A 27,314-nucleotide genomic window follows, 5' to 3' on the forward strand; every position below is an offset into this window, starting at 1 on the left:
CCAAGAAAGGGCCAAGCAGGGGTCAGGTCCCTCATGGGGAGCGACAACTGACTGTGGGTCAGGAGCACCAGCATCTCCTCCCATCGCAGTATCACTGCACCCATAAGCAATGTCCTCAACAACATCTGGACAGCCTGAGGAGGTGGCTGCCGCTGCTGGTTACGCCTTCTCTTCTTAGCGGTCCAAGTGCCCGCACCAGGGGCAAAAGGAGCAGGGCCTCCCGGGGCCACTGAAGGGCCCGCCTCCTGAGGCTGCGGAGGAGGGTTCCCGATCACAACCTTATCCTTCCCAACAAAAGGCTTTGGGCGAGGAGGTCTTGGGTTCTTCCCGTGGGAATAGCACACTGTGAGACCTCGTTTCTAATCAACTAATATCGGACAAAACAACCGATAAGTAAACGAGAAACAAAGATTAGAAGCAACCAAAGATTTTTTTTTTTTGAAAGAAGGCTCGCGCGCCCGCGCTGAATTCAGCGTTCCCGCGCTCTAAGGAAGCGCGCCCGCGCCCTTTCCTCGCAAAGAGGCCGCGCGCCCGGGCCGTCCTCTTGCCCAGAAATATTAAGGTACCAAAATAAACTCAACAAAACCTAAACACTTGCATTAAAAGTATTTGACAAGCCAATAACAATACAAGAAAGGTTTAGGGAAGAGAAACATTCCATTCGGTAGTACCTACATCGATTCTTTCTTACAATACGAGAAACGTTGGAGGAGAAGAATGAATGAAGGAGAAAGAGTCAAACAAGCTTAAATATCTAATTAAGTCCAAAATTGCATTTTAGTCCCTGAAAAATCCAAAATTTTCAAAAAGGACCCTGATCAAAATCAAGTCTGCTCTTGAACTCTGGAATCTTCGATTATCTCAATTAAAGTCAATTAAGATAAAATCAGGGTGTTACACACACAGAGGTAGAATGACCCAACATCTTGCAATCAGTACAGAAGGAGGAGACCTTCTCATATACTACCTCAATCTCTTGGGTGTGCTCACCCCATCCAACCCACACGTGCTTAATTCGCTCCTCAAGCACATTCATTTCCACACAAACATGGGCAAATGCCCCTCTCGATCTCTCTGCCGTATGCTCATCCATTTTAATTGGATTCCCAAGAACTCTGGCGATAGCATACAGGCTCTTCTTGTGATACAAGTGCAAGGGAAGCTCAGGAAATCTGACCCAGACTGGGGCAATAGGTGACTCTGCCTCAAACTTGAATTCTGGGGTCCACTTGGAAAATCGGATCCCGACTGCTCCCACAAAATCCCTCCCTTCGTCCAAAGACGAGCAAAGTCCTCTTCACAAGAAAGAGTGATGACCAAATATCCCCAAGGGAGGAATTTCAGATTAAAAGAAGTTTTAAAACCCATTTGAGAAAAAGTAGTTGAAATCAGTCTCTTGGGAGCAGTGGACCGATTTCCAATAATTTTGCCCACCAAAGAAAACTTAAAAGGCTCAATTAGGGAGGAAATTACCTCATTCGGGAATCGAATACCCGATTTTCCATCCCGAAAAGTCGGCTCCGGAAGATTTTCCAATGAACTGATCACATCAGCAAAGCTTTTCCTCGAGGCTCGAGGAGATGGAGGCGCTAAAGCATCCCGAAAAGAAACAGGGACTGAATCAGCAATTTTGGAGCTAGAGTTGACTAGCTGGTCAACAATTTTGACCTGAACATCACCAATTTTGGCTTGAGGTTCCAAGTTAACCATTTGAAGGTCAACATCATCAATTTTGACTTCAGAGTCAACAATTTTGACCGGGTTGACCATAAGGTCAACAATTTTGACTGCGTTGACCGAGAAGTCAACAATTTTGACCAAAATATCAAAGTCAACAGATTGACTAGATTCAACACCAATTTTGATCGCGGAGTCAACAATTTTGATCGGGTTGACCACGAGTTGACCAGCTGAGTTGACACAGTGAATGCGGCCAGGTGACTCGCCCGAGTTGACTCGCGAGTCATCGGTCGGAGTACCACCGAGGGCCGGCGAGGTGGTGGAGAACACAAATTTGGGGTTCATGTGTGCAGACTCGGGCAGAAGAGGGGTAAAATAGCCTTGACTCGGTCCGTGACTCGCCGAAAAATCTTGGAATTGGGCATTTAACACCGGCGGCGAGGAACCAGAAACAATAACCGGTCTTGGCGTGAACAGTGATTGCGGGCATTCAGAAGCTGATTCCGACGAGCACAGGGACGAAGGAGGAACAGGGAAGATCGTAAAATGATCATGAGGAAAAGGCGATTCAAAAGCATGGGTGGAAGTGCCAGAAAAAAGAATGGTCGTGAAACTGGTCGGAGAAGGTGACGAAGCCGAAACTTTAGGTGACGATTTGGCCGGCCAAATGACGTCCGATTGGCCTGAAATTTTGAGCGTAGCTTCGTCTCGAAGAGGCGCATCCTGTGGTGGGTCGGGCCAGCCGAGAACCGGTGGCGTCATGGCGGCGACGACAGCTGCTATTTTAGGAAAGTTGAAGGGCAAATTTGGGAGAAAAAAAGGCTAAAGAGAACATTTTTAGGGTTTTTTAAAAAAACTGGTTTAGGGTTTTGGATATGCACACTCTTAAGATTGGAGATGTTGCTTATCGTAAGAATTATATAAAATGTCAAATTAAAAATATTAAAACAAAGGGCATAAAAATATTTGACTTTGAAAACAAGGGACCCAAATCAGAACTTAAGCATGCAATTAGAAGAAATGTGCATGAAGAAAATAATCTTCATGGAGAAAACAAAGTCTATGCTAGAAGGAGGGCATGAACCACAATAAAAGAACACATCTCGTAATATCAATGACAGCTGTGGGATTTGAACCCACGCCCTTTTTAGAGTTTAGGGTTTAGGGTTTTAGGGTTTTGGGTTTTGGGTTTAGGGTTTTGGGTTTAGGGGTTTAGGGTTCGGGGTTTAGGGTTTAGGGTTTAGGGTTTTGGGTTTTGGTTTCAGGGTTCAGGGTTCAGGGTTCAGGGTTTAGGGTTTAGGGTTTAGGGTTTAGGGTTTAGGGTTTTAGGGTTTTAGGGTTTAGGTTTTAGGTTTTAGGGTTTAGGGTTTAGGGTTTAGGGTTGAGGGTTGAGGGTTGAGGGTTGAGGGTTGAGGGTTGATGGTTCAGGGTTTGGGGTTCAGGGTTCATGGGTTCAGGGTTCAGGGTTCACGGTTCAGGGTTTAGGGTTCAGGGTTCAGGGTTCAGGGTTCAGGGTTTAGGGTTTAGGGTTTAGGGTTAAGGGTTCAGGGTTCAGGGTTTAGGGTTTTTTTTTTTTTTTTTAAAAAAACACCGCCGGGAGCGGGGAGTTAGGCAGACCCCTACCTGTATATAAACATAAAAAAGCGATACAAATAAAACCTAACGGAGGAGGGGGACTAGGCCAAGACCTCCCCAAAAGGCTATACAAAGGTAATAAGAATATCAGAACAGATAGGGTATCGAAAATATGCAACCAAAGCATCCCTAGAAAATAAGTATAAACAAATAACATCAATAATAGCTAACTAAATCAACGTCAGCAGTCATCCTGAGCAGCAAAAGCTAGAAGAGAGCCACAGCTCGGCCCAGCAAAATCAAAAACGGACACTGAGGCGCGAAGAGTGGCTGGTATCAGCCTGTGCAGTAAAACCTAGAGGAGATCCACAACTCCAGGCCAGCAAAATCAAATCCGACACTAAAGCGCGAAAAGAGGCTGGCACTATCCAGAGCTGAACAAACGATCAAAGCTATGCAAGAAATATGTCCAAAAGTCATGATCAGCTGGGAAGTCACTATACATAGGCCGCGAGGAAAAAGGGGAGCGACCGCAAACCAGCAGACCCAGAGCAAAAAAGCAGGAGAATGGCGAAGGAAACTCAAGCCATAACCTAACTCCCAAGAAGACTGGAAATCCAAAAAGCGAGGGGCACGAGAGACCGCCCACAAAACATCCAAACAACAGCAAGAACCAGGCAAGGGGAAGCACAGAGAGCGCCTGATGATCCATCACCCTGAAGAAAGCAAAGCAAGCGACAGGGGAACAGACTAACTCCAAAAACTTCGGAAAAGGGCCGGAGAGCTGTACCTGCAAAGAAAAATAAATAGCTACATATATCTAAATCTAGGATGACCTAGACCAAAAAGGAGGGCAAACAAAGAAAAAGAAAGCCCAAGAGAAACGGCTATAAGCGAGCGTGAGGCTCTAAGAAAACCTAGATCTAAGGTAAGGAAGCCCGGAAGAGTCAGAACGGGCCAACGCAGCGATGGGAGTGGTTAAAGAAACACCAATCTCCAACAAACACTGCCTATGATCATGAGCCTGCCGCGCCAACGCATCCGCAACCGAATTCCCTTCCCGATAGATATACGAGAAATGAACCGGCCTATTCCGCACCAAAACACGCGTCCTCGAAACAATATGGTCCAAATCCCAACGGCACCTCCGAGATATAAGAATCTGAATAGCAATCTGGGAATCAGTTTCAATCCAAAGGGGAAAAAGGCTAAGGTCAGAACAGAGAAGAATACCCCTCCAAATCGCCCAGAGTTCTGCACGGACATTGGACCCCAAACCAATGAACTCACTAAAAAACGCCAAGACCCTACCAGAAGAATCCCGGACAACCCCCCCCACAGACGACTCACCCGGGTTACCTCTTGAGCTCCCATCCACATTGAGCTTGAAGGACCCAGGTGGAGGCCTCAACCAATGGACGATCGCAGTCTTGTGAATCCATTGGAGGCCGACCGAGATGCCCATCTTCCTTGCAGCCTGCAAAGCCCTCAGCCAAAGACGGGGCTTGATAACAGTTGCGGAATGAGCAAGTCTCAAATAAGACAAAATTTGGAACTTAACCTTCTCCGCAGAGTAGGGTAAGTGACGGTGCTTAGTATCATTGCGTGCAGTCCAGAGGAACCAAAGCACGACAAAAGGAATGAATTCCCTCACATTACCCCCCGGAGACCACTCGCGACCCCTTTTCCAAGCACTGAGAAACAGACTGAAGTTCTCAGTGGCAGGGATGCGAACTCTCAAGATAGCCCCAAAGAAATGCCACACAGAGCGGGCGATGGGACCGTCGATGAAAATGTGAGTAAATGTCTCCGACATCTCACAGCACTGGCACTTGGACACAAGGGAGAAACCCTGCTGCTGGAGCACCTCATCCACAGGCAACCACCGATGCCAAAACCTCCACAGAAAGAAGGACATGGTGGGCCTCATCCAGTGACCCCAACAGGGAGTAAAGATATCCGAGACCGAGCCTCTCGGTCTGACCTGCTCCCAAGCAGATCTCACAGAAAAGGCACCATTGGTGCTGTGGATCCAGATAGACGCATCCGGTTCATCCACCAAAACAGGAATCTGAACGATCTCCTCCGCCACCGAGGGAGCGAAGACAGCGCAAAGGAGATCAAAATCACAGTCTCCCTCCAAAAGGAAGCTGAAAACACGCACACACCGATCCCCTCTGACATTACACCTGCTCGACAAAGGGGCATCACCCAACCAAGTATCATCCCAAAAGGAGACATCCCCAAGACCAATCCTCCACCGGATACCAGGCTCCGCACGAGGTCTAATCTGGAGCAAGCGCCTCCAAGTAGGGGAAATGGCTCCACGAGAAGGAGCACAAATAGGGCTGACAGTCCGGCAATACTTCCTCGAAAGGAATCTCGCCCAGAGAGAGGAACCCTGCCGGAATCTAAACCACAGCTTCATGGAAAAGCTATCAACAATGTCCTTGAGCCTGCGAAAACCCAGGCCTCCTTCTTTCACAAGGAGACAGGTGCGAGACCAGCGGGCCCAGTGCCACTTCTTTTCTAAGGGTCTGGAGCCCCAAAGAAAAGCATTGAAAATACGCTCCAATTTCTCCAAAACAGCCAAAGGAGGCTGGATCACCTGGCAGAGATAGATCGGGATCGAAAGGAGCACACTGCGGAGCAGCGTCATCCTACTCCCAGGAGCAAGGGAACGGGACTCCCAGCCCTCCAGATTTTTCCGGACCGACTGCAGAAGAGGCTCAAAGAGAGAGCACTTGCGGTTCCCACGGAAAAGCGGAGCTCCAAGGTATTTCAAGGGCAGCTGCCCCTCCGCAAATCCAGTGATTTGCAGCAAACGGGAGCGGCGACGAGCGGTCCAGCCCGGAGGAAAGATCATAGCACTCTTGGCCACATTAACGAGCTGGCCCAAACAATTTTCATAGTGAGCCAGAAAATCTTTGAGACGCTGAAGACCACGGGATCCCCCATTGGAAAAAATAATGACATCGTCAGCATAGGCCAAATGGGAAATCGGCAAATCACACCCAGACCGATACCTCAAATCAGCATGCTGGAGGAACAACCGGTCCAAGCCACGGGACAGATACTCCGCTCCAAGAATAAAGAGGAGGGGAGATAAAGGGTCACCCTGTCTCAGGCCTCTCGAGGAAGCAAAGAAACCAGCAGGGGTACCATTGACATTAACCGAGAACTTGCAAAAAGAAATGCAAGCCCTCACCATTCTCACAACCTGCTCCGAAAAACCAAACCTTCGGAGGACATCCAGAAGAAAAGACCATTGGACTCTATCATAGGCCTTAGCCATGTCCAATTTCAGAATGACATTACCACCACGGGCAGGGAGATTAAGACTGTGAGTGAGCTCATGCGCGAGAAGGATATTGTCAGCAATCATCTGCCCCGGCACAAAGCCACTCTGACTCTGAGAAACGAGTCTCCCCACCACCGACCGCAGACGAGAATATAAAAGCTTCGAGATAATCTTGTTGGAAACATTACACAAGTTGATGGGACGGAAGTCCGTCCAAGCTTGCGCACCCTCGACTTTTGGGATCAAAGTGATCGTGGTGGCAGTGAAGCCCTGGGGCATAAGAGAGCCCCGAAAGAAATCAAGGACAGCGTCCATGACATCATGCTGCACAAAATCCCAGCAGCTCTGAAAGAAAACCGAAGAAAACCCATCGGGGCCCGCCACACTATCCCGAGGGATGGAAAAGACGACAGCACGTACCTCCTCCAAGGAAGGTGCGGCGGCAAAGCTATGGTTCTCCTCCTCCGAAATCTCCTAGGAGAAGCCAAAAAAATCCGGAAGATCCAGGACAAAAGGATCTCCAGTGAGGAGGCGCTCGAAATAGGCAGCCCCAGACTGCTTGATGAGACCAGGAGAGGTGAGGCAATTACCATCCTCCCAAATACGAAAGATCTTATTAATCACATTCTTCTTCTTCACCATGTTGTGGAAAAGCTTCGTATTCCTCTCCCCGTCCTCAAGCCAATTACAAGCAGCTTTCTGCTTCCAAAAATCCGCTTCCATAGCGGTGACTCTAGACAGCTCCTCATTGCATCTGGACAAGAGGGTCCAGCTATGCTCAGAGGGATCCGCTTCACAGGCAGCCTCAGCTAGTCTAACCGACCTCTCCGCCTCAGCGATCTTATCAAAAAGGTTCCCAAAAACATCCCGGTTCCACCACTTGAGGTGGCCCTTCAACCGTTTCAGCTTGGCAAAGAGCCTGGGCATGCCTTGCAAAGAGCAGGGCATGTTCCAGTTCAGCCTGACGGTTTGAAGGAACCCCGGGTGCCAAGTCCACATGCTCTGGAACCGAAACGAGCTCGGCCCCCGAGCAAAGACAGGAGCAGACACCAAAAGAGGACAATGATCCGAAACCGTGCGACTGAGGTGTTCAACCCTGATAGAGTTGAAATGGTCACCCCAATCCACAGTAACAAAAACTCTGTCAAGACGCTTCCAAATGGACTTATTCGTCCAGGTGAACGAAGAGCCCTCAAAACCAGCGTCAACCAGTGCAGACTCAAAAACAAAATGATTAAACTCGTCCATGGGGAGCTGCCTCCCACCAGAAGAGCCAAGACACTCGGAGGCATCCCTCACGACATTAAAATCCCCCCCGACAAGCCAAGGACCACCAACAGGCTTGACCTGCAGCAAAGAAGCCCACAAGTCGCGCCGTAAAGTGTAGTCACACTTGGCATACACGAAAGAGCAAAAAACATGAGTCGGCAAAAAGGGAGCCGCCATGCGAAGATGGAGGAACTGAGCGTGATCAAGGACACACTCCGCCTTCACATCGTCCGCCAAAAAAACCCAAATATGACCAGAGACATTCGACAGAACTCTCTGTAAACCAAGGCGACGGGTCATGAAGCGCTGGTCAAGTGCAATCATCGGCTCCAAGATAGCCAAGATCTTGACACGCTTATCTTTCACCAAGGCATGAAGCCTCTCCTGGGACTCAGAGCTCCTGAGTCCCCTGATGTTCCAAATTAGGCACTGCATTTGGAACGGGTGGAGTAAGGCCCCGTCTTCTTTCTAGACTCCTGGCGAGTCTGCTGTCGCTTCGTGTCAGAACGAAGAGTTCTCTTAGAGGGTGAGACAGAGAAATCAAAATCCTCATCATATCTCCCAAAATCTCTCCCATCACACGATTCAGTCCCACAGAAGGAACTTGAGTCGTCCTCGCTGACAAACTCAGTGATCGGATCAACGTCCTGACAAAAAGTACCCTGCTGAGAGACAAGCCCCTCAAAGGACGGGGCGGAGGACTCCACAGGAGTCCCAGGAAGCGAGGGGATGGAGTGGCTACTGTGATTCAGAGTGCAGGTATCAGTAGCCTCCAAGGAAGGCACAGGAATAGCTTGCGGAAAACCAAGATCCATCTCACCGACCCCTGAAGAAGCACCAACCTCTTCCTCCACCTCACGAGCCCAAGAAAGGGCCAAGCCGAGGTCAGGTCCCTCATGGGGAGCGACAACTGACTGCGGGGCGGGAGCACCAGCATCACCTCCCATCGTAGCATCACTACACCCAGAAGCAAGGTCCTTAACAACATCTCCATCCACAGGGAGATCTGGACTCTGCTCAGCAGACTCAAAAGGAGCCTCAGTCCTCAACTCATAGCGACAAAGATCAGGCTCCTCAGGTAAAGACTCAAGAACTTGGAAGACATTCTGAGTACGCGGGGCAGCCTGAGGAGGTGGCCGCCGCCGCTGGTTATGTCTTCTCTTTTTTGTGGTCCAAGTGCCCGCACCAGGGGCAAAAGGAGCAGGGCCACCCGGGGTCACTGAGTGACCTGCCTCCTGAGGCTGCGGAGGAGGGTTCTCGGTCACAACCTTTTCCTTCCCAACGGAGGGCTTTGGACGAGGAGGTCTTGGGTTTTTCCCGTGGGAATAGCACACAACGGTAGAATGACCCAACATCTTGCAATCAGTGCAAAAGGACGGGACCTTCTCATAAACTACTTCAATCTCTTGGGTATGCTCACCCCATCCAACCTACACGTGCTTAATTCGCTCGTCAAGCACGTTCATTTACACACAAACCCGGGCAAAAGCCCCTCTCGATCTCTCCGCCGTATGCTCATCCAATTTAATTGGATTCCCAAGAATTCTGGCGATAGCATACAGACTCTTCTTGTTATACAAGTGCAAGGGAAGCTCAGGAAATCGGACCCAGACTGGGGCAATAGGCGACTCAGCCTCGAACTTGAATTCAGGGTTTAGGGTTTAGGGTTTAGGGTTTTTTTTTTTTTTTTTTTTTTTTTAAAAAAAACACCGCCGGAAGCGGGGGGGGGGGGGGTTAGGCAGACCCCTACCAGTATATAGACATAAAAGGAAATACAAGGAAACCTAAAGGAGGAGGGTGACTAGACCAAGACCTCCTCAAAAGGCTATACAAAGCAAATAAAAACATCATAACATCTAGGGAATCAAGAGATAAAAAATCCATAGCAACCCTAGAAACTATATCAGTGATAACAAAAAACTGCAACCTCTAGCGAAAGAGATACCAGAAGCCCTCCATATCAGCAAAAAAATCAGAGACATCCACAGCTCAAGCTAGCCAATAAAAGACCAGGCAAAGAAGCACGGATGAGGAACATCAGTCAAAATCTAAAACGCTAGCAATGCGGACCCCAGAAGTCAGCGAGAGCGACAAAAAATACCATCAAAGCGGGTGGTCAGAACTATGCAAGAAAAGGACCAGAAGAACGTCAACTGAGAAGTCACTGTGCAAAAGAGGCCGCCAGAAGAAAGAGAAGGCAACCGCAAACCAGTCGACCCATGCAAATAAGTAACGGGGATATGAATGTCTGAAACCAGCCACATCCAATAGCTAAGCAAAACAGCCCCAGAGAAGCAGAGGGCAGCAGATCCCAATAGTAGCAAGAGACCCATAAAGGCAGATTCGGCCATGGAAAAAAAATCCCCAAAAGCGCCCGACAAATCCTAACCCTCAGAGGAGCAGTAAGGCCAAGAATGAACTGCAAAAGACCTCCAAAAGATCCGGAAAGAGACCGAAAAGGTGTACCTGCAAAGAGAATAAATATCTACATATATCTAAATCTAGGATGACCTAGACCAAAAAAAGGGCCAAACAAAGAAAAAGAGAAGCCCAAGAGAGACGGCTATGGTCGTGTGAGGCTATAGGAGAGCGTGAGGCTCAATGTGAAACTAAAGCAAAAGAAAAGCCCTGGAGAAACAGACAGGGCCTGGCCAATCCATCTCCCGAAGGAAGCAAAGCGAGAGAGCAGGGAGACTGACAAACTCCAAATACTCCGGAAAGAGGCCGGAGAGCATGTACCTGCAAAGAAAAATAAATAGCTACATATATCTAAATCTAGGATGACCTAGATCAACAAGGAGATCAAAGAAAGAAACAGAAGGCCCAAAAGAACCGGCTATCAGTGAGCGTGAGGCTCTAAGAAAACCTAGCTCTAAGGTAAGGAAGCCCGGAAGAATCAGAACGGGCCAAGGGAGCAATATGAGTGGGTAAGGGAGCACCAAACTCATCTAAAAACTGCCTGTGATCATGAGCATGCCGCGCCAGCGCATCTGCCACCGAATTCCCTTCCCTATACACATGAGAGAAATGAACCAGCCGATTGCTCACCAAAATACACGTCCGCGACACAATATGATCCAAATCCCAGCGACACCTCCGAGAACGAAGAATCTGAATGGCTATCTGGGAATCAGTCTCAATCCAAAGGGGAAAAAGGCTATGGTCAGAACAGAAGAGGACACCCCTCCATATCGCCCAAAGCTCCGCACGGACATTGGACCCCGTACCAATGAACTCACTGAAAAAACCCAAAGTACGACCAGAAGAATCCCTGACAACACCACCCACCGAAGACTCACCCGGATTCCCTCTAGAACTCCCATCAACATTAAGCTTGAAAAACCCAGGCGGAGGCCTTAACCAACGGACAATCGCAGTCTTCTGCGTCCGTTGTAATCGCACCGAGATACCCATGGAACGCGCAGCCTGAAAGACCCCCAGCCAAAGGCCGGGCTTGATCGTGGCTGCAGAATGAGACAGTCTCAAGTATGACAAGATCTGAAATTTGACCGTCTCCGTAGAAGGGGATAAGCGACGGTGCTTAGCATCATTGCGTGCAGTCCAAAGGAACCAAAGCACGACGAAAGGAAGGAACTCCTTCACATTACCCCCAGGAGACCACTCGCGACCCCGCTTCCAAGCACTGAAGAACAACCGAAAGTCCTCAGTGTCAGGGATGTGCACACGGAAAATAGCCCCAAAGAAATGCCAGACAGAACGAGCGAGGGGACTATTAATGAAAACGTGTGTGAGCGTCTCAGCCCTCTCACAACACTGACATTTGGAAGCAAGGGTAAAACCACGCCGCTGAAGCACCTCATCAACAGGCAGCCACCGGTGCCAAAATCTCCACAAGAAAAAGGACATGGTGGGCCTCATCCAACGACCCCAGCAAGGGGTCAAAAAACCCAAAACCTGCCCTCTCGGGCGGACCTGCTCCCAAGCAGATCTCACCGAAAAAGCCCCATCAGAACTGTGGATCCAAAGAGCCACATCCGGCTCATCCACAACAATAGGAATCTGCGCTATCTCCTCCGCCAAAGCGGAAGGAACAAAAGCACAGAGAGTATCAAAATTCCATGCTCCCTCCGAAAGGAAGCTGGACACACACGCACCCCGATCACCTCTGACAATGCAGCGGCTCGACAAAGGGGTATCACCCAACCACCTGTCATCCCAAAAAGAAACCTCCCCACAGCCAATACGCCACCGAATACCAGGCTCCGCACGAGGCCGAATCTGAAGCAAGAGACGCCAAGTAGGCGAGATGGCACCACGGGAGGGGGCACAAACAGGACTCACAGACCTACAATACTTCCTCAACAGGAATCTCGCCCAAAGCGATGTACCCTGTCGGCATCTGAACCACAGCTTCATAGAAAAGCTATCAACAATGTCTTTTAGCCGACGAAAGCCAAGGCCGCCTTCACGCACCGGAAGACAGGCCCGAGACCACTTAGCCCAATGCCACTTTTTCTCCAGAGGACGAGAGCCCCAGAGACGGGAGCGACGACGAGCAGTACAACCAGGAGCAAAGATCATGGAACTCTTGGCCACATTCACCAATTGACCAGAACAATTCTCATAATGGGCCAAAAAGTCTTTGAGGCACTGCATACCCCGAGACCCCCCATTGGCAAAAATAATGACATCATCAGCATAAGCCAGATGGGAGATCGGCAAGTCACACCCAGACCGGTATCTCAAATCAGGAGTCTGGAGGAACAAACGATCGAGACCGCGGGACAAGTACTCAGCTCCAAGAATGAAAAGAAGAGGGGACAAAGGGTCCCCCTGACGCAAGCCCCTCGCGGAACCAAAGAAGCCAGTAGGGGTACCATTGATATTAACAGAGAATTTGCAAAAAGAAATGCAAGCCCGCACCATCCTCACGACCTGTTCGGAAAAGCCAAACCGCGTGAGAACATCCAAGAGAAAAGACCATTGGACTCTATCATAAGCCTTGGCCATGTCCAATTTCAAAATGACATTACCACCACGGGAAGGGAGGTTAAGGCTGTGAGTAAGTTCCTGAGCGAGAAGGATATTATCAGCAATCATCCGACCCGGAACAAAACCACTCTGGTTCTGAGAAATAAGCCTCCCAACCCCAGAACTCAGTCGAGAGTACAAAAGCTTCGAGATGATCTTATTCGAGACATTACACAGGCTAATGGGACGGAAGTCCGTCCAGGCATGAGCACCCTCGACTTTAGGAATCAATGTGATAGAGGTGGCAGTGAAGCCTTGAGGCAAAGGAGAGCCATTAAAAAAATCAAGGACGGCGTCCATGACATCCTTCTGCACAAAATCCCAGCAGCTCTGAAAAAAGAGCGACGAGTACCCATCAGGGCCCGCCACACTCTCCCGAGGAATGGAGAAAACAACCGATCGCACCTCCTCCAAAGAGGGAACGGCAGCAATGCGATTATTCTCCTCAATCAAAATTTCCGGGGAAAAACCAGCAAAATCAGGAAGAGCCAAGACAAAAGGATCGCCAGTAAGAAGGCGCTGGAAGTAAGCAGCCCCAGACTGCTGGATAAGCATCGGGGAAGTAAGGTAGGTCCCTTCTTCCCAAATACGGAAGATCTTATTAGCCACATGCTTCTTCTTGACCATATTATGGAAGAGCTTCGTGTTATGCTCCCCATCCTCCAGCCACTTGCAGGCAGCTTTCTGTTTCCAAAAATCCGCCTCCATGGCGGTGATACGGGCCAGATCCTCATTGCACCTGGACAAAAGTGTCCAACAATGCTCAGAGGGGTTCGCTTCACAGGCGGCCTCAGCAAGTCGAACAGACTTCTCCGCCTCAACGATCCGATCAAAAATGTTCCCAAAAACATCCCGGTTCCACCACTTAAGGTGGCCCTTCAGACGCTTCAGCTTCGCAAATAGCTTGGGCATGCCTTGCAGAGAACAGGGCGTGTTCCAATTCAGCCTGACGGTCTGAAGGAACCCAGGATGACGAACCCACATGCTCTGGAACCGAAAAGAACTCGGCCCACGAGCGAAAACAGGAGCAGACACCAAGAGAGGACAATGATCCGAGACCGTACGACTGAGATGTCCCACTCTAATAGAGTGGAAATGATCACCCCAATCAACAGAAACAAAAACACGGTCCAAACGCTTCCAAATGGTCCTGTTCGTCCAGGTGAACGAGGAACCCTCAAAACCAGCGTCAACCAAAGCCGACTCGAGAATGAAATCATTAAACTCGTCCATGGGGAGCTGCCTTCCGCCAGACGAGCCCAAGCATTCAGAGGCATCCCTCACAATATTGAAATCACCTCCAACAAGCCAAGGACCACTGTCAGGCTTGACTTGCAGCAAAGAAGCCCACAAGTCCCTCCGAACAGTGTAATCACACTTGGCATAAACAAATGAGCAGAAAGCAGCAACCGGGAGGAAAGGCACAGACACTTTGAAATGGAGGAACTGAGCATGATCAAAAAGACACTCAGCCATCACATCTTCCGCAAAAAAGACCCAAATATGTCCAGAGAGATTAGAAAAAACTTTCTGAAAACCAAGACGACGCACCATGAAAGATGGATCAAGCGCAATCATCGGTTCCAAGACAGCCAAAATTTTGATACGCTTTTCTTTAACAAAAGCGTGAAGCCTCTCTTGAGACTCCGAAGAACGGAGGCCCCTGATATTCCAAATAAGGCACTGCATTAAGACAAATCAGGGTAGGGCCCCATCTTCGTCTTCTGCTCGAGAGGAGCCTCCGAACAAGGCTCTTCATCAGAACGCTTCTTTTTTCGATGGTTAAAATCGGACATATCAGTGTCCAGATTCGCCCGCCCATCACAAGAACCGGTACTCCGAGGAGCACACGGATCATCATCCTCTAGATTCACAGCAACCGAGCCAAGATCCTGAAAAGATCGGCCTTGCTGTGCAATAATGCCCTCAATGAACAGGGCAGACGAAACCTCAGGAGACCCAGGATTTGAAGGGATAGAATGACTGCTGAAATTCACCCTACAATCAGAAGGGTCCAAAAGAGCATAACCAGAAACATCACGTGGAGAACCAAGATCATCCACGCAATCGACAAAGGAGGAACCATCCTCCTCGGTCACTTGACTAGCCCAAGTAGAAGCCGAAGAACAGCCAACTTTAACCTTGGGAATTTGGACTGAAGGAGAAAGATGGACCAACTCGGGAATATGGACAGAACTGGGAACTTGGACTGACTTGGGAAATTGGACAGAATGGGGAACAAGGACAGACTGGGAGAGAATGACACTATTGGAACCAACCAAAATAGTGTTAGAAGCCGAAGGAATCCCCACTTGGGGAAGGCCACCCTCACAAACCGAATCGTCCTCAAGGGTCGACAAGACCGCAAAAGCATTTTCGGAAGGAGGATCAATGGAGGGACCCGGATCCACCCTGGAAGGAGCACGACCCCTTGGAGGTCGTCTCCTCGGTCGCCTAGGCACAAAAGCAGGCCCAGGGATATGCTGATCAGGATGCTCAACAGGCTCAGGGGCATCACTCCCTGGAGGCTGTTGATCAGAGGTGTCCTCAGCCCGCTGTGGGGCTGTAGCAGAAGGAGACGGACGCTGGGGCCTGGGATTCTTACCATGAGAGTAACAAGCAACTGTAGCATGCCCAAGCATTTTGCAATCCGTACAATACGCAGGAATTTTTTCATAAACAACATCAATCTCCCGAGTATGATCACCCCAACCAACCCAGATTTGCTTAATCCTCTCCTCTAAAACATTCAGCTCAACACAAACCCGAGCAAAAGCCCCTCGAGAAACATTAACAGTGTGCTCATCTACCTTAAGAGGATTTCCTAGAATTTTGGCAAGAGCATAGAGGCTTTTTTTGTTAAACAAGTGTAAGGGTAGTTCCGGGAAACGAACCCAAACAGGGGCTATGGGCGATTCCATTTCAAACTTAAATTCCGGGGTCCATTTAGAAAAACGAATCCCAATCAGCCCCACATAAAGAGAACCACGCGTCCAGATACGCGTGTAATCTTCCTCGCAAGAAAAGGTGACAACCAAGTAACCTCGGGGGAGGAATTTTAAATTAAACGGGGCAATAAATCCAATTTTTGAAAAAGCAGAAGATATTACAGAATTAGGCACAGAGAACCTATTGCCCGAAATCTTGCCAACCAAAGCAAATTTAAAAGGTTCAGCGAGAGAAGAAATTACCTCCTCCGGGAATCGAATACCCGGTTTCCCATTCAGAAAGCTGGGCTCGGGCAAATCATCCATCGAATCAAGCACCTCAGCAAAGCTTTTTTTCACCGTACGAGGAGACGGTGGAGCCAAAGTGTCCCGAAACGAAACCGGGTGCGAAATAGCAGGCGAGGCACTAGGGTTGACCAAAGAGTCAACAGGTTTGACCCTAATTTTGACCGCAGGGTCAACAATTTTGACCAGGGGGTCAACAGATTTGACTGGCGGGTGGACTCGCTGGGCTCGAGCGAGTGAGTTCGGGTTGACTCGCGCGACACCGGTCGGAGCAGCCCCGACGACCGGCGAAGGTGACTTGACACAGGAACCGGGGTCCATTCCGGCAGACTCGGGCAGCGACGGGGGTAACTCGGCGTGACTCAGTGAGGAAGCCATGGAAGCAATCGAATTTTGGGCGTTTACCAAGGAGGTGGAAATGCCGGCAATGGAAGGAGTAGAAATGACGGCCATGGGCGGGGAAGAGAAGCCCTCAAAGGAATTGGAAAAAGCTGCATCCACGGCCAAGAAATCAGCCGGAGAAGATGAAGAGGGGGGCCGATTTTGCCTAGCCTTTTTAGATCTAAAATTCACACCCAATGAAGCACGGATCGGGGCAATTGGGGTGTGCGTTTTCTTTGTCTTGGAAAGAGGATCACAGATCGAGGCTTGATTTGAAGCATGGGTGTCGGAGTTGGCCGCAAAAGCCAAAAAACCAGACGGGGTGGCGGTGAACAGTGCCGGCGAGGATTCAGAAGCAAAACCCGTCGGATTTAGGGAAGAAGAAAACTGGGCAGTGGTCGGAACTTGAAGAGGTGAAGGAGACGAACCAGGAACCGGTAAGGCGACGCCGGAAAACTGCCCGGACGGCGCCGCGATCGGAAGTGACGCAGGTGAAGGGATTTCGGGAGTGAAATTGGACGGGCAAACGACGTCCAATTCGCCTGAAATTTGGACCGTAGGGTCGCCGTGAGGAGGCGAGTCCGGTGGTGTGGTCGGCCGGCCGGGAACCGGCGGCGGCATGGTCGGCGACGGAAAGCTGTGAATAGTGACGGAAATGGCACCTTTTTGGGAATTTTTTTTTCTTTTTAGACTAGAGAGCTTTTTGAGGACGTTTTCTAGGGATTAGGGTTTAGGGTTTAGGGTTCAGGGTTCAGGGTTTAGGGTTTTTTTTTTTTTTTTTTATTTTTTTAGGAAAAAACACCGCCGGAAGCGGGGGGGGGGGGGGGTTAGGCAGACCCCTACCAGTATATAGACATAAAAGAAAATACAAGGAAACCTAAAGGAGGAGGGGGACTAGACCAAGACCTCCTCAAAAGGCTATACAAAGCAAATAAAAACATCAGAACATCTAGGGAATCAAGAGATAAAAAAATCCATAGAAACCCTAGAAACTATATCAGTGATAACAAAAAACTGCAACCTCTAGTGAAAGAGACACCAGAAGCCCTCCATATCAGCAAAAAATCAGAGACATCCACAGCTCAAGCTAGCCAATAAAAGACCAGGCAAAGAAGCACGGATGAGGAACATCAGTCGAAATCTAAAACGCTAGCAATGCGGACCCCAGAAGTCAGCGAGAGCGACAAAAAATACCATCAAAGCGGGTGGTCAGATCTATGCAAGAAAAGGACCAGAAGAACCAGGTCAACTGAGAAGTCACTATGCAAAAGAGGCCGCCAGAAGAAAGAGAAGGCAACCGCAAACCAGTCGACCCATGCAAATAAGTAACGGGGATGTGAATGTCTGAAACCAGCCACATCCAATAGCTAAGCAAAACAGCCCCAGAGAAGCAGAGGGCAGCAGATCCCAATAGTAGCAAGAGACCCATAAAGGCAGAGTCGGCCAAGAAAAAAAATCCCCAAATGCGCCCGACAAATCCTAACCCTCTGAGGAGCAGTAAGGCCAAGAATGAACTGCAAAAGACCTCCAAAAGATCCGGAAAGAGACCGGAAAGGTGTACCTGCAAAGAGAATAAATAACTACATATATCTAAATCTAGGATGACCTAGACCAAAAAAAGGGCCAAACAAAGAAAAAGAGAAGCCCAAAAGAGACGGCTATGGTCGCGTGAGGCTATAGGAGAGCGTGAGGCTCAATGTGAAACTAAAGCAAAAGAAAAGCCCTGGAGAGACAGACAGGGCCTGGCCAATTCATCCCCCGAAGGAAGCAAAGCGAGAGAGCAGGGAGACTGACAAACTCCAAATACTCCGGAAAGAGGCCGGAGAGCATGTACCTGCAAAGAAAAATATAAAGCTACATATATCTAAATCTAGGATGACCTAGATCAACAAGGGGATCAAAGAAAGAAACCAGAAAGCCCAATAGAACCGGCTATCAGTGAGCGTGAGGCTCTAAGAAAACCTAGCTCTAAGGTAAGGAAGCCCGGAAGAATCCGAACGGGCCAATAGAGCAAAACGAGTGGGCAAGGGAGCCCCAAACTCAGCTAAAAACTGCCGATGGTCATGAGCATGCCGTGCCAGCGCATCCGCAACCGAATTCCCTTCCCTATAAATATGAGAGAAATGAACCGGCCTATGCCTCACCAAAATACGCGTCCTCGACACAATATGATCCAAATCCCAGCGACACCTCCAAGAACGAAGAATCTGAATGGCTATCTGGGAATCAGTTTCAATCCAAAGGGGAAAAAGACTATGGTCAGAACAGAAGAGGACACCCCTCCAAACCGCCCAAAGCTCTGCACAGACATTGGACCCCGGACCAATGAACTCACTGAAAAAAGCCAAAGTACTACCAGAAGAATCTCTAACAACCCCACCCACGGAAGACTCACCCAGATTCCCTCTAGAACTCCCATCAACATTAAGCTTGAAGAACCCAGGCGGAGGCCTCAACCAACGGACAATCGCAGTCTTCAGAGTCCGTTGGAAGCCAACCGAGATGCCCATGGAACGCGCAGCCTGCGAAACCCCCAGCCAAAGGCGGGGCTTGATCGTGGCAGCAGAGTGGGCAAGTCTCAAGTAGGACAAGATCTGGAATTTGACCGTCTCCGCAGAAGGTGATAAGTGACGGTGCTTAACATCATTGCGTGCGGTCCAGAGGAACCAAAGCACGACGAAAGGAAGGAACTCCTTCACATTACCCCCAGGAGACCACTCGCGACCCCTCTTCCAAACGCTGAGGAACAACCGAAAGTCCTCAGTGTCGGGGATGCGAACACGAAAAATAGCCCCAAAGAAATGCCACACAGAGCGAGCAATGGGACTATGAATGAAAACGTGTGTGAGCGTCTCAGACCTCTCACAACACTGACATTTGGATGCGAGTGAAAAACCACGCCGCTGAAGCACCTCATCAACAGGAAGCCACCGGTGCCAAAATCTCCACAAGAAAAAGGACATGGTGGGCCTCATCCACCGGCCCCAGCAAGGGGTCAAGATGTCCAAAACCTGCCCTCGCGGGCGGACCTGCTCCCAAGCAGATCAAACCGAAAAGGCCCCATTAGAGCTGTGGATCCAAAGAGCCGCATTCGGCTCATCCACCAACACGGGGACCTGCGCTATCTCCTCCGCCAAAGCAGAAGGAACAGTAGCACAGAGGGTATCAAAATCCCACGCCCCCTCAAGAAGGAAGCTAGAAACACACGCACCCCTATCACCTCTGACATCACAACGGCTCGACAGAGGAGTATCCCCCAGCCAAATATCATCCCAAAAAGAAACCTCCCCACCCCCAATTCTCCACCGAATACCAGGCTCCGCACGAGGCCGAATCTGAAGCAAACGACGCCAAGTGGGGGAAATAACACCACGGGAGGGGGCACAAACGGGGCTCACAGACCTACAATACTTCCTCAAAAGGAAACTCGCCCAAAGGGAAGTACCCTGTCTGCACCGAAACCACAGCTTCATGGAGAAGCTATCAACAATGTCTTTAAGACGACGAAAGCCAAGTCCGCCTTCACTCACCGGAAGGCAGGCACGAGACCACCTAGCCCAATGCCACTTTTTCTCCAAAGGACGAGAGCCCCAGAGAAAAGCATTAAAAATAAGCTCCAATCTCTCCAAAACAGTCAAGGGAGGCTGGATCACTTGACAGAGAAAAATCGGGATCGAGAGGAGCACACTACGAATCAGAGTCATCCGGCTCCCAGGCGCAAGGGAGCGGAGCTCCCAACCCTCCAGCTTTTTCCGAACCGATTGCAAAAGACGCTCAAACAAAGAGCACTTACGGTTCCCACGGAAAAGCGGAGCTCCAAGGTATCTCAAAGGCAGCTGCCCCTCCGCAAAACCAGTGATGCGCAGCAAACCGGAGCGGCGACGAGCAGAGCAACCCGGAGGAAAAATCATGGAACTCTTGGCCACATTCACCAATTGGCCAGAGCAATTCTCATAATGAGCTAAGAAATCTTTGAGGCACTGCATACCCCGAGACCCCCCATTGGCAAAAATAATGACATCATCAGCATAAGCCAGATGGGAAATCGACAAGTCACACCCAGACCGGTACCTCAGATCAGGATTCTGGAGGAACAATCGATTGAGACCGCGGGACAAGTACTCAGCCCCAAGAATGAAAAGGAGAGGGGACAAGGGGTCCCCCTGGCGCAGGCCCCTCGCAGAACCAAAGAAACCAGCAGGGGTACCATTAATATTAACAGAGAACTTGCAAAAAGAAATGCAAGCCCGCACCATCCTCACGACCTGTTTAGAAAAACCAAACCGCCTGAGGACATCCAAAAGAAAGGACCATTGGACTCTATCGTAAGCCTTGGCCATGTCCAGTTTCAAAATGACATTACCACCACGAGAAGGGAGGTTGAGGCTGTGAGTAAGCTCCTGAGCGAGAAGGATATTATCAGCGATCATCCGACCCGGAACAAAACCACTCTGATTTTGAGAAATAAGCCTCCCAACCACAGAACTCAGCCGAGAGTACAAAAGCTTCGAGATGATCTTATTAGAGACATTGCACAAGCTGATAGGACGGAAGTCCGTCCAAGCCTGAGCACCCGCGACTTTAGGAATCAAAGTGATTGTGGTGGCAGTGAAGCCTTGAGGCAAATGAGAGCCACCAAAAAAGTCAAGGACGGCGTCCATGACGTCCTGCTGCACAAAATCCCAGCAGTGCTGGAAGAAGATCGACGAATACCCATCAGGTCCCGCCACACTCTCCCTAGGAATGGAGAAAACAACCGATCGCACCTCCTCCAAGGAGGGAAAGGCAGCAATGCGATTATTCTCCTCAAGAGAAATATCCGGGGAAAAACCAGCAAAATCAGGCAGAGCCAAGATAAAAGGATCCCCAGTGAGGAGGCGCTGGAAATACACAGCCCCAGACTGCTGGATAAGCGTCGGGGAAGTAAGGCAGGTCCCGTCTTCCCAAATACGGAAGATCTTATTCGCCACATGCTTCTTCTTAACCATATTATGGAAGAGCTTCGTGTTACGCTCCCCATCCTCCAACCACTTGCAAGCGGCTTTTTGTTTCCAAAAATCCGCCTCCATGGCGGTGATACGGGCCAAATCCTTGTTGCACCTGGACAGAAGGTTCCAACAGTGCTCAGAGGGGTTCGCTTCACAGGCGGCCTCAGCAAGTCTAACAGACTTCTCCGCCTCAGCGATCCGATCAAAAATGTTCTCGAACACATCCCGATTCCACCACTTGAGGTGGCCCTTCAGACGCTTCAGCTTCGCAAAAAGCTTGGGCATGCCCTGTAGAAGACAGGGCGTGTTCCAATTCAGCCTTACAGTCTGAAGGAACCCAGGATGACGGATCCACATGCTCTGGAACCGAAAAGAGCTCGGCCCACGAGCGAAAACAGGAGCAGAGACCAAAAGGGGGCAATGATCCGAAACCGAACGACTGAGGTGTTCCACACGAATAGAATGGAAATGATCACTCCAATCCACAGAAACAAAAACTCGGTCCAGACGCTTCCAAATGTTCCTGTTCGTCCAAGTGAACGAGGAACCCTCAAAACCAGCTTCAACCAAGGCCGATTCGAGGATAAAATCGTTAAACTCATCCATGGGGAGTTGCCTCCCGCCAGACGAGCCCAAGCATTCAGAAGCATCTCTCACAACATTGAAGTCCCCTCCAACAAGCCAGGGACCAGTGTCAGGCTTAACCTGCAGCAAAGAAGCCCACAAGTCCCTCCGCACAGTGTAGTCACACTTGGCATAAACAAAAGAACAAAAAACCGCCACCGGGAGGAAAGGCGCAGACACTTTGAAGTGGAGGAACTGAGCATGATCAAAGACACACTCAGCCATCACATCTTCAGCAAAAAAAACCCAAATATGCCCAGAGAGATTCGAGAAAACTCTCTGAAAACCCAGACGACGCACCATGAAACGCTGATCAAGGGCAATCATCGGCTCCAAAACAGCCAAAATCTTAACACGCTTTTCTTTGACAAAAGCGTGAAGTTAGGGTTTAGGGTTTAGGGTTTTTTTTTTTTTTTTTTAAAAAAACACCGCCGGAAGCGGGGGGGTTAGGCGGACCCCTACCAGTATATATACATAAAAGACAATACAAAAAAACCTAAAGGAGGAGGGGGACTAGACCAAGACCTCCTCTAAAGGCTATACAAGGCAAATAAAAACATGAAAACATCTAAACATCAAAACATCAAAACATGATCACATAAAAGACATCAGATGCCCAAAAACAGTATAAACAGGAGGCAGGGAGAAATCACCAGTAAACGCCCACTGAATACCGTCCAATCAAACCATCATCAACAAGCAGTCAAGGTGGCCTATCCAAAGCAGCAGAAGACTGACTCTGTTGCCTCTTGAAACTGTGTCGAGACATAGGATGCGGGCGAACAGAAGGGGGCCGGCGAGCCTCCGCAGCCTGCTGATCTCGTAACTCCTTAGAAGTAAGAGGCTGAACCTCCGCATAAACAGAATCAAAATCACGAACCGGATGACGCGCCAAATGAGACTGCTCACGCATGTCCAAATCCAAAGGATGAATAAAAACCAACCCCGGAGAAGGAGAAGTAAGCACCTGAGGCGGAGCATCCACAAGCAACGGATCAGAGGGAGGCTGAGACTGGGCCTCCAATAACATCTGACCAGCCAGAGGCTGATCAGGAACAGTCACCATAACCTGAACGGTCTCCAGGGGCTCAGCAGAGGTGGTAGAAACACCAGAGGGCTCACCCTGATCCAAACTAACATCCCGGAGGGCATCAAATCGTCCTAAAGGTAAAGGCAGCCCTTGACCCGAAGAAAGCGGCTGCCTACGTCTACCCTGTTTAACAGTCCAAACTTCCTCAGGGGCCACAACTGAAGGGATAGGGGAAGGAACAACATCAGTAGAAGTAACCGAAGAAGGATCCCTAGGCTGCGGAACATCAGACGAAGGACCCTGTGGAGCCTTACCCTGAGGCCTGCGTCTGCGAGGTCTAGAAGGAGCACCAGCGCGAGAACAGAAAGCAAGGGAATGCCCCATCAACTTGCAATGAGTGCAGAAATGCGGGACTTTCTCATAGACCACCTGAATCACCTGGCTATGATCACCCCAACCAACCCATAACTGCTCCTGACGAGCCGCGAGAACATCCATCTCAACACAGACTCTCGCAAAAGAGCCCCTGTTACCCTCTACAGTGAAGTCATCAATCTTAATCGGATTACCTAGGATCTTAGCAATCGGATAAAGACTCTGTTTGGCATATAAATGCAGAGGCAAATCAGGAAACCTAACCCAAACCGGAGCAATAGAAGATTCTGCCTCAAACTTGAACTCCGGAGTCCATTTAGAAAAATGGATCGAGACAGAACGGATAAAAATATCAGGTTTGCTCCAAAACTTCAAGTAATCAACTTCCTCCGAAAAAATAATAACCATAAAGCCCCGAGGAAGGAAACGAACAGAATGGGAGCCAATTAAACCAGAACCAGATAAAGCAGTAATAATATCCGAATTAGGAGTCAAACCCCTATTCCCCGAAACACGCCCTACCAAAGCAAAATGGAAAGGCTCAGATAAAGAAGATATCACCTGATCAGGGAATAAAATCCCTGGGATACCATCTCTCAAAGTCGGGTCGAGGGCTTCCACCTGCGAGTCCGCAACATCATCAAAACTCAAATTGCGCAGACCTGGGGAAGAAGCAGCAACATCTCTAAAAGAGACCTTGGGATGAGCAGGAACCCGCTTCGGAGCAGCAGAAACAGGAGGACGAGCTGAAACGGAGGCCAGGTCAACAAGACCGGGTTGACACGGTGACTTGCGAGTTGACTGGGCCGAGTCACCGGTCGGAGAACCACCCAAGTACTGCGAGGAGGTGGGGAGTTCGAAACCGGAACAATCACCACCAGAACCGGCCGGGAAGATGGGGAAATCAGGCGCAACAGTAGCCGAAAAACCGCCGGAAAATTGAAATTGGGCGTTTTTGACTGGGACCTCCGATGACAGAACGGGAACGGTGGATGGAAAGCCCATCGAGACAGGAACTTGCTGACCAAAAATCAGCTCACTCGGACGGTGGACGGCGGCGGAATTGCAAAAAGACTCCGGCAGGGGCGTGAATAGGGAGCTGCGCACGTTCAAACCCAAATCGCCGGAGCTAGGGGGCATAGTCGGCGACACGCCCTGAAGGATCGGAAAGGACTCTTCAAGGCGGTTCAGGAACTGGGTCCGGCTCGACGGGGCACCAGCGGACGCGCCGTAGATCGGGGAAACAGTCGCCGGAATTCGCGTGAACAGTGCCGTCGGGACATCAACGGCCGAATTGGACGGGCAAAACAACTCCAAATTGGATGAAATTTGTACCGTGTGTTCGTCTTGGAAAGGCGCATCAGATGAAAAAATGGGCTTGTCCATCGGAGCAACGACGGCCGAAATCGCACAGTTGATCGGAAAAGTCGAAACTTCAAACGAGGATTTGACCGGGAAAATCAACTCCGAATTACCTGAAATTTTAGTATGTTGGTCGCCTTGACGAGGCGATTCCGATGATACCATGGGCTTGCCGGAAACCGGCACCGGCCGGCCGGCCGACGGGAGGCGATTTTTTGGCTCTATTTTGGCTTTTTTTAACTTGAGAGCATTTTAGTTCGGAAGTTCGAATTTTTAAAAAGGTTTAGGGTTTAGGGTTTAGGGTTTAGGGTTTTTTTTTTTTTTTTTTTTTTTTTAAAAAACACCGCCGGAAGCGGGGGGGTTAGGCGGACCCCTACCAGTATATATACATAAAAGACAATACAAAGAAACCTAAAGGAGGAGGGGGACTAGACCAAGACCTCCTCTAAAGGCTATACAAGGCAAATAAAAACATGAAAACATCTAAACATCAAAACATCAAAACATGATCACATAAAAGACATCAGATGCCCAAAAACAGTATAAACAGGAGGCAGGGAGAAATCACCAGTAAACGCCCACTGAATACCGTCCAATCAAACCATCATCAACAAGCAGTCAAGGTGGCCTATCCAAAGCAGCAGAAGACTGACTCTGTTGCCTCTTGAAACTGCGTCGAGACATAGGATGCGGGCGAACAGAAGGGGGCCGGCGAGCCTGCGCAGCCTGCTGATCTCGTAACTCCTTAGAAGTAAGAGGCTGAACCTCCGCATAAACAGAATCAAAATCACGAACCGAATGACGCGCCAAATGAGACTGCTCACGCATGTCCAAATCCAAAGGATGAATAAAAACCAACCCCGGAGAAGGAGAAGTAAGCACCTGAGGCGGAGCATCCACAAGCAACGGATCAGAGGGAGGCTGAGACTGGGCCTCCAATAACATCTGACCAGCCAGAGGCTGATCAGGAACAGTCACCATAACCTGAACGGTCTCCAGGGGCTCAGCAGAGGTGGTAGAAACACCAGAGGGCTCACCCTGATCCAAACTAACATCCCGGAGGGCATCAAATCGTCCTAAAGGTAAAGGCAGCCCTTGACCCGAAGAAAGCGGCTGCCTACGTCTACCCTGTTTAACAGTCCAAACTTCCTCAGGGGCCACAACTGAAGGGATAGGGGAAGGAACAACATCAGTAGAAGTAACCGAAGAAGGATCCCTAGGCTGCGGAACATCAGACGAAGGACCCTGTGGAGCCTTACCCTGAGGCCTGCGTCTGCGAGGTCTAGAAGGAGCACCAGCGCGAGAACAGAAAGCAAGGGAATGCCCCCATCAACTTGCAATGAGTGCAGAAATGCGGGACTTTCTCATAGACCACCTGAATCACCTGGCTATGATCACCCCAACCAACCCATAACTGCTCCTGACGAGCCGCGAGAACATCCATCTCAACACAGACTCTCGCAAAAGAGCCCCTGTTACCCTCTGCAGTGAAGTCATCAATCTTAATCGGATTACCTAGGATCTTAGCAATCGGATAAAGACTCTGTTTGGCATATAAATGCAGAGGCAAATCAGGAAACCTAACCCAAACCGGAGCAATAGAAGATTCTGCCTCAAACTTGAACTCCGGAGTCCATTTAGAAAAATGGATCGAGACAGAACGGATAAAAATATCAGGTTTGCTCCAAAACTTCAAGTAATCAACTTCCTCCGAAAAAATAATAACCATAAAGCCCCGAGGAAGGAAACGAACAGAATGGGAGCCAATTAAACCAGAACCAGATAAAGCAGTAATAATATCCGAATTAGGAGTCAAACCCCTATTCCCCGAAACACGCCCTACCAAAGCAAAATGGAAAGGCTCAGATAAAGAAGATATCACCTGATCAGGGAATAAAATCCCTGGGATACCATCTCTCAAAGTCGGGTCGAGGGCTTCCACCTGCGAGTCCGCAACATCATCAAAACTCAAATTGCGCAGACCTGGGGAAGAAGCAGCAACATCTCTAAAAGAGACCTTGGGATGAGCAGGAACCCGCTTTGGAGCAGCAGAAACAGGAGGACGAGCTGAAACGGAGGCCAGGTCAACAAGACCGGGTTGACACGACGGCGGAATTGCAAAAAGACTCCGGCAGGGGCGTGAATAGGGAGCTGCGCACGTTCAAACCCAAATCGCCGGAGCAAGGGGGTATAGTCGGCGACATGCCCTGAAGGATCGGAAAGGACTCTTCAAGGCGGTTCAGGAACTGGGTCCGGCTCGACGGGGCACCAGCGGACGCGTTGTAGATCGGGGAAACAGTCGCCGGAATTCGCGTGAACAGTGCCGTCGGGACTTCAACGGCCAAATTGGACGGGCAAAACAACTCCAAATTGGATGAAATTTGTACCGTGTGTTCGTCTTGGAAAGGCGCATCAGATGAAAAAATGGGCTTGTCCATCGGAGCACCGACGGCCGGAATCGCACAGTTGATCGGAAAAGTCGAAACTTCAAACGAGGATTTGAC

At 49.7% G+C, this 27,314-nt stretch overlaps 1 protein-coding gene across 1 annotated transcript; it reads right to left on the reverse strand.

Moving 5' to 3' along the window:
- Window positions 1-10,434: 10,434 nt before the first annotated feature.
- LOC140879359 (uncharacterized) lies at window positions 10,435-14,506 on the reverse strand. Its single transcript, XM_073283039.1, has 2 exons — window positions 10,692-14,506; window positions 10,435-10,564 (listed from the first exon to the last, which is right to left on the reverse strand). Exons 1-2 carry the CDS (start codon window positions 14,504-14,506, stop codon window positions 10,435-10,437), a joined length of 3,945 nt encoding a protein of 1,314 aa, XP_073139140.1.
- Between the last annotated feature and the right edge of the window lie 12,808 nt (window positions 14,507-27,314).

This window comes from Henckelia pumila, chromosome 2 (genome assembly GCF_033568475.1).
Source record: "Henckelia pumila isolate YLH828 chromosome 2, ASM3356847v2, whole genome shotgun sequence".
NCBI classification, from domain to species: Eukaryota; Viridiplantae; Streptophyta; class Magnoliopsida; order Lamiales; family Gesneriaceae; genus Henckelia; species Henckelia pumila.

What these genes read in the sequence shown, in the direction of transcription:
- LOC140879359 (XM_073283039.1), bottom strand. Translation starts at nt 14,506, where the DNA reads ATGCAGTGCCTTATTTGGAATATCAGGGGCCTCCGTTCTTCGGAGTCT. An exon ending in CTTCCTTACCTTAGAGCTAG is followed by an intron (nt 10,565 to 10,691) that starts GTTTTCTTAGAG and finishes TTTTCTTTGCAG; the next exon opens with GTACATGCTCTCCGGCCTCT.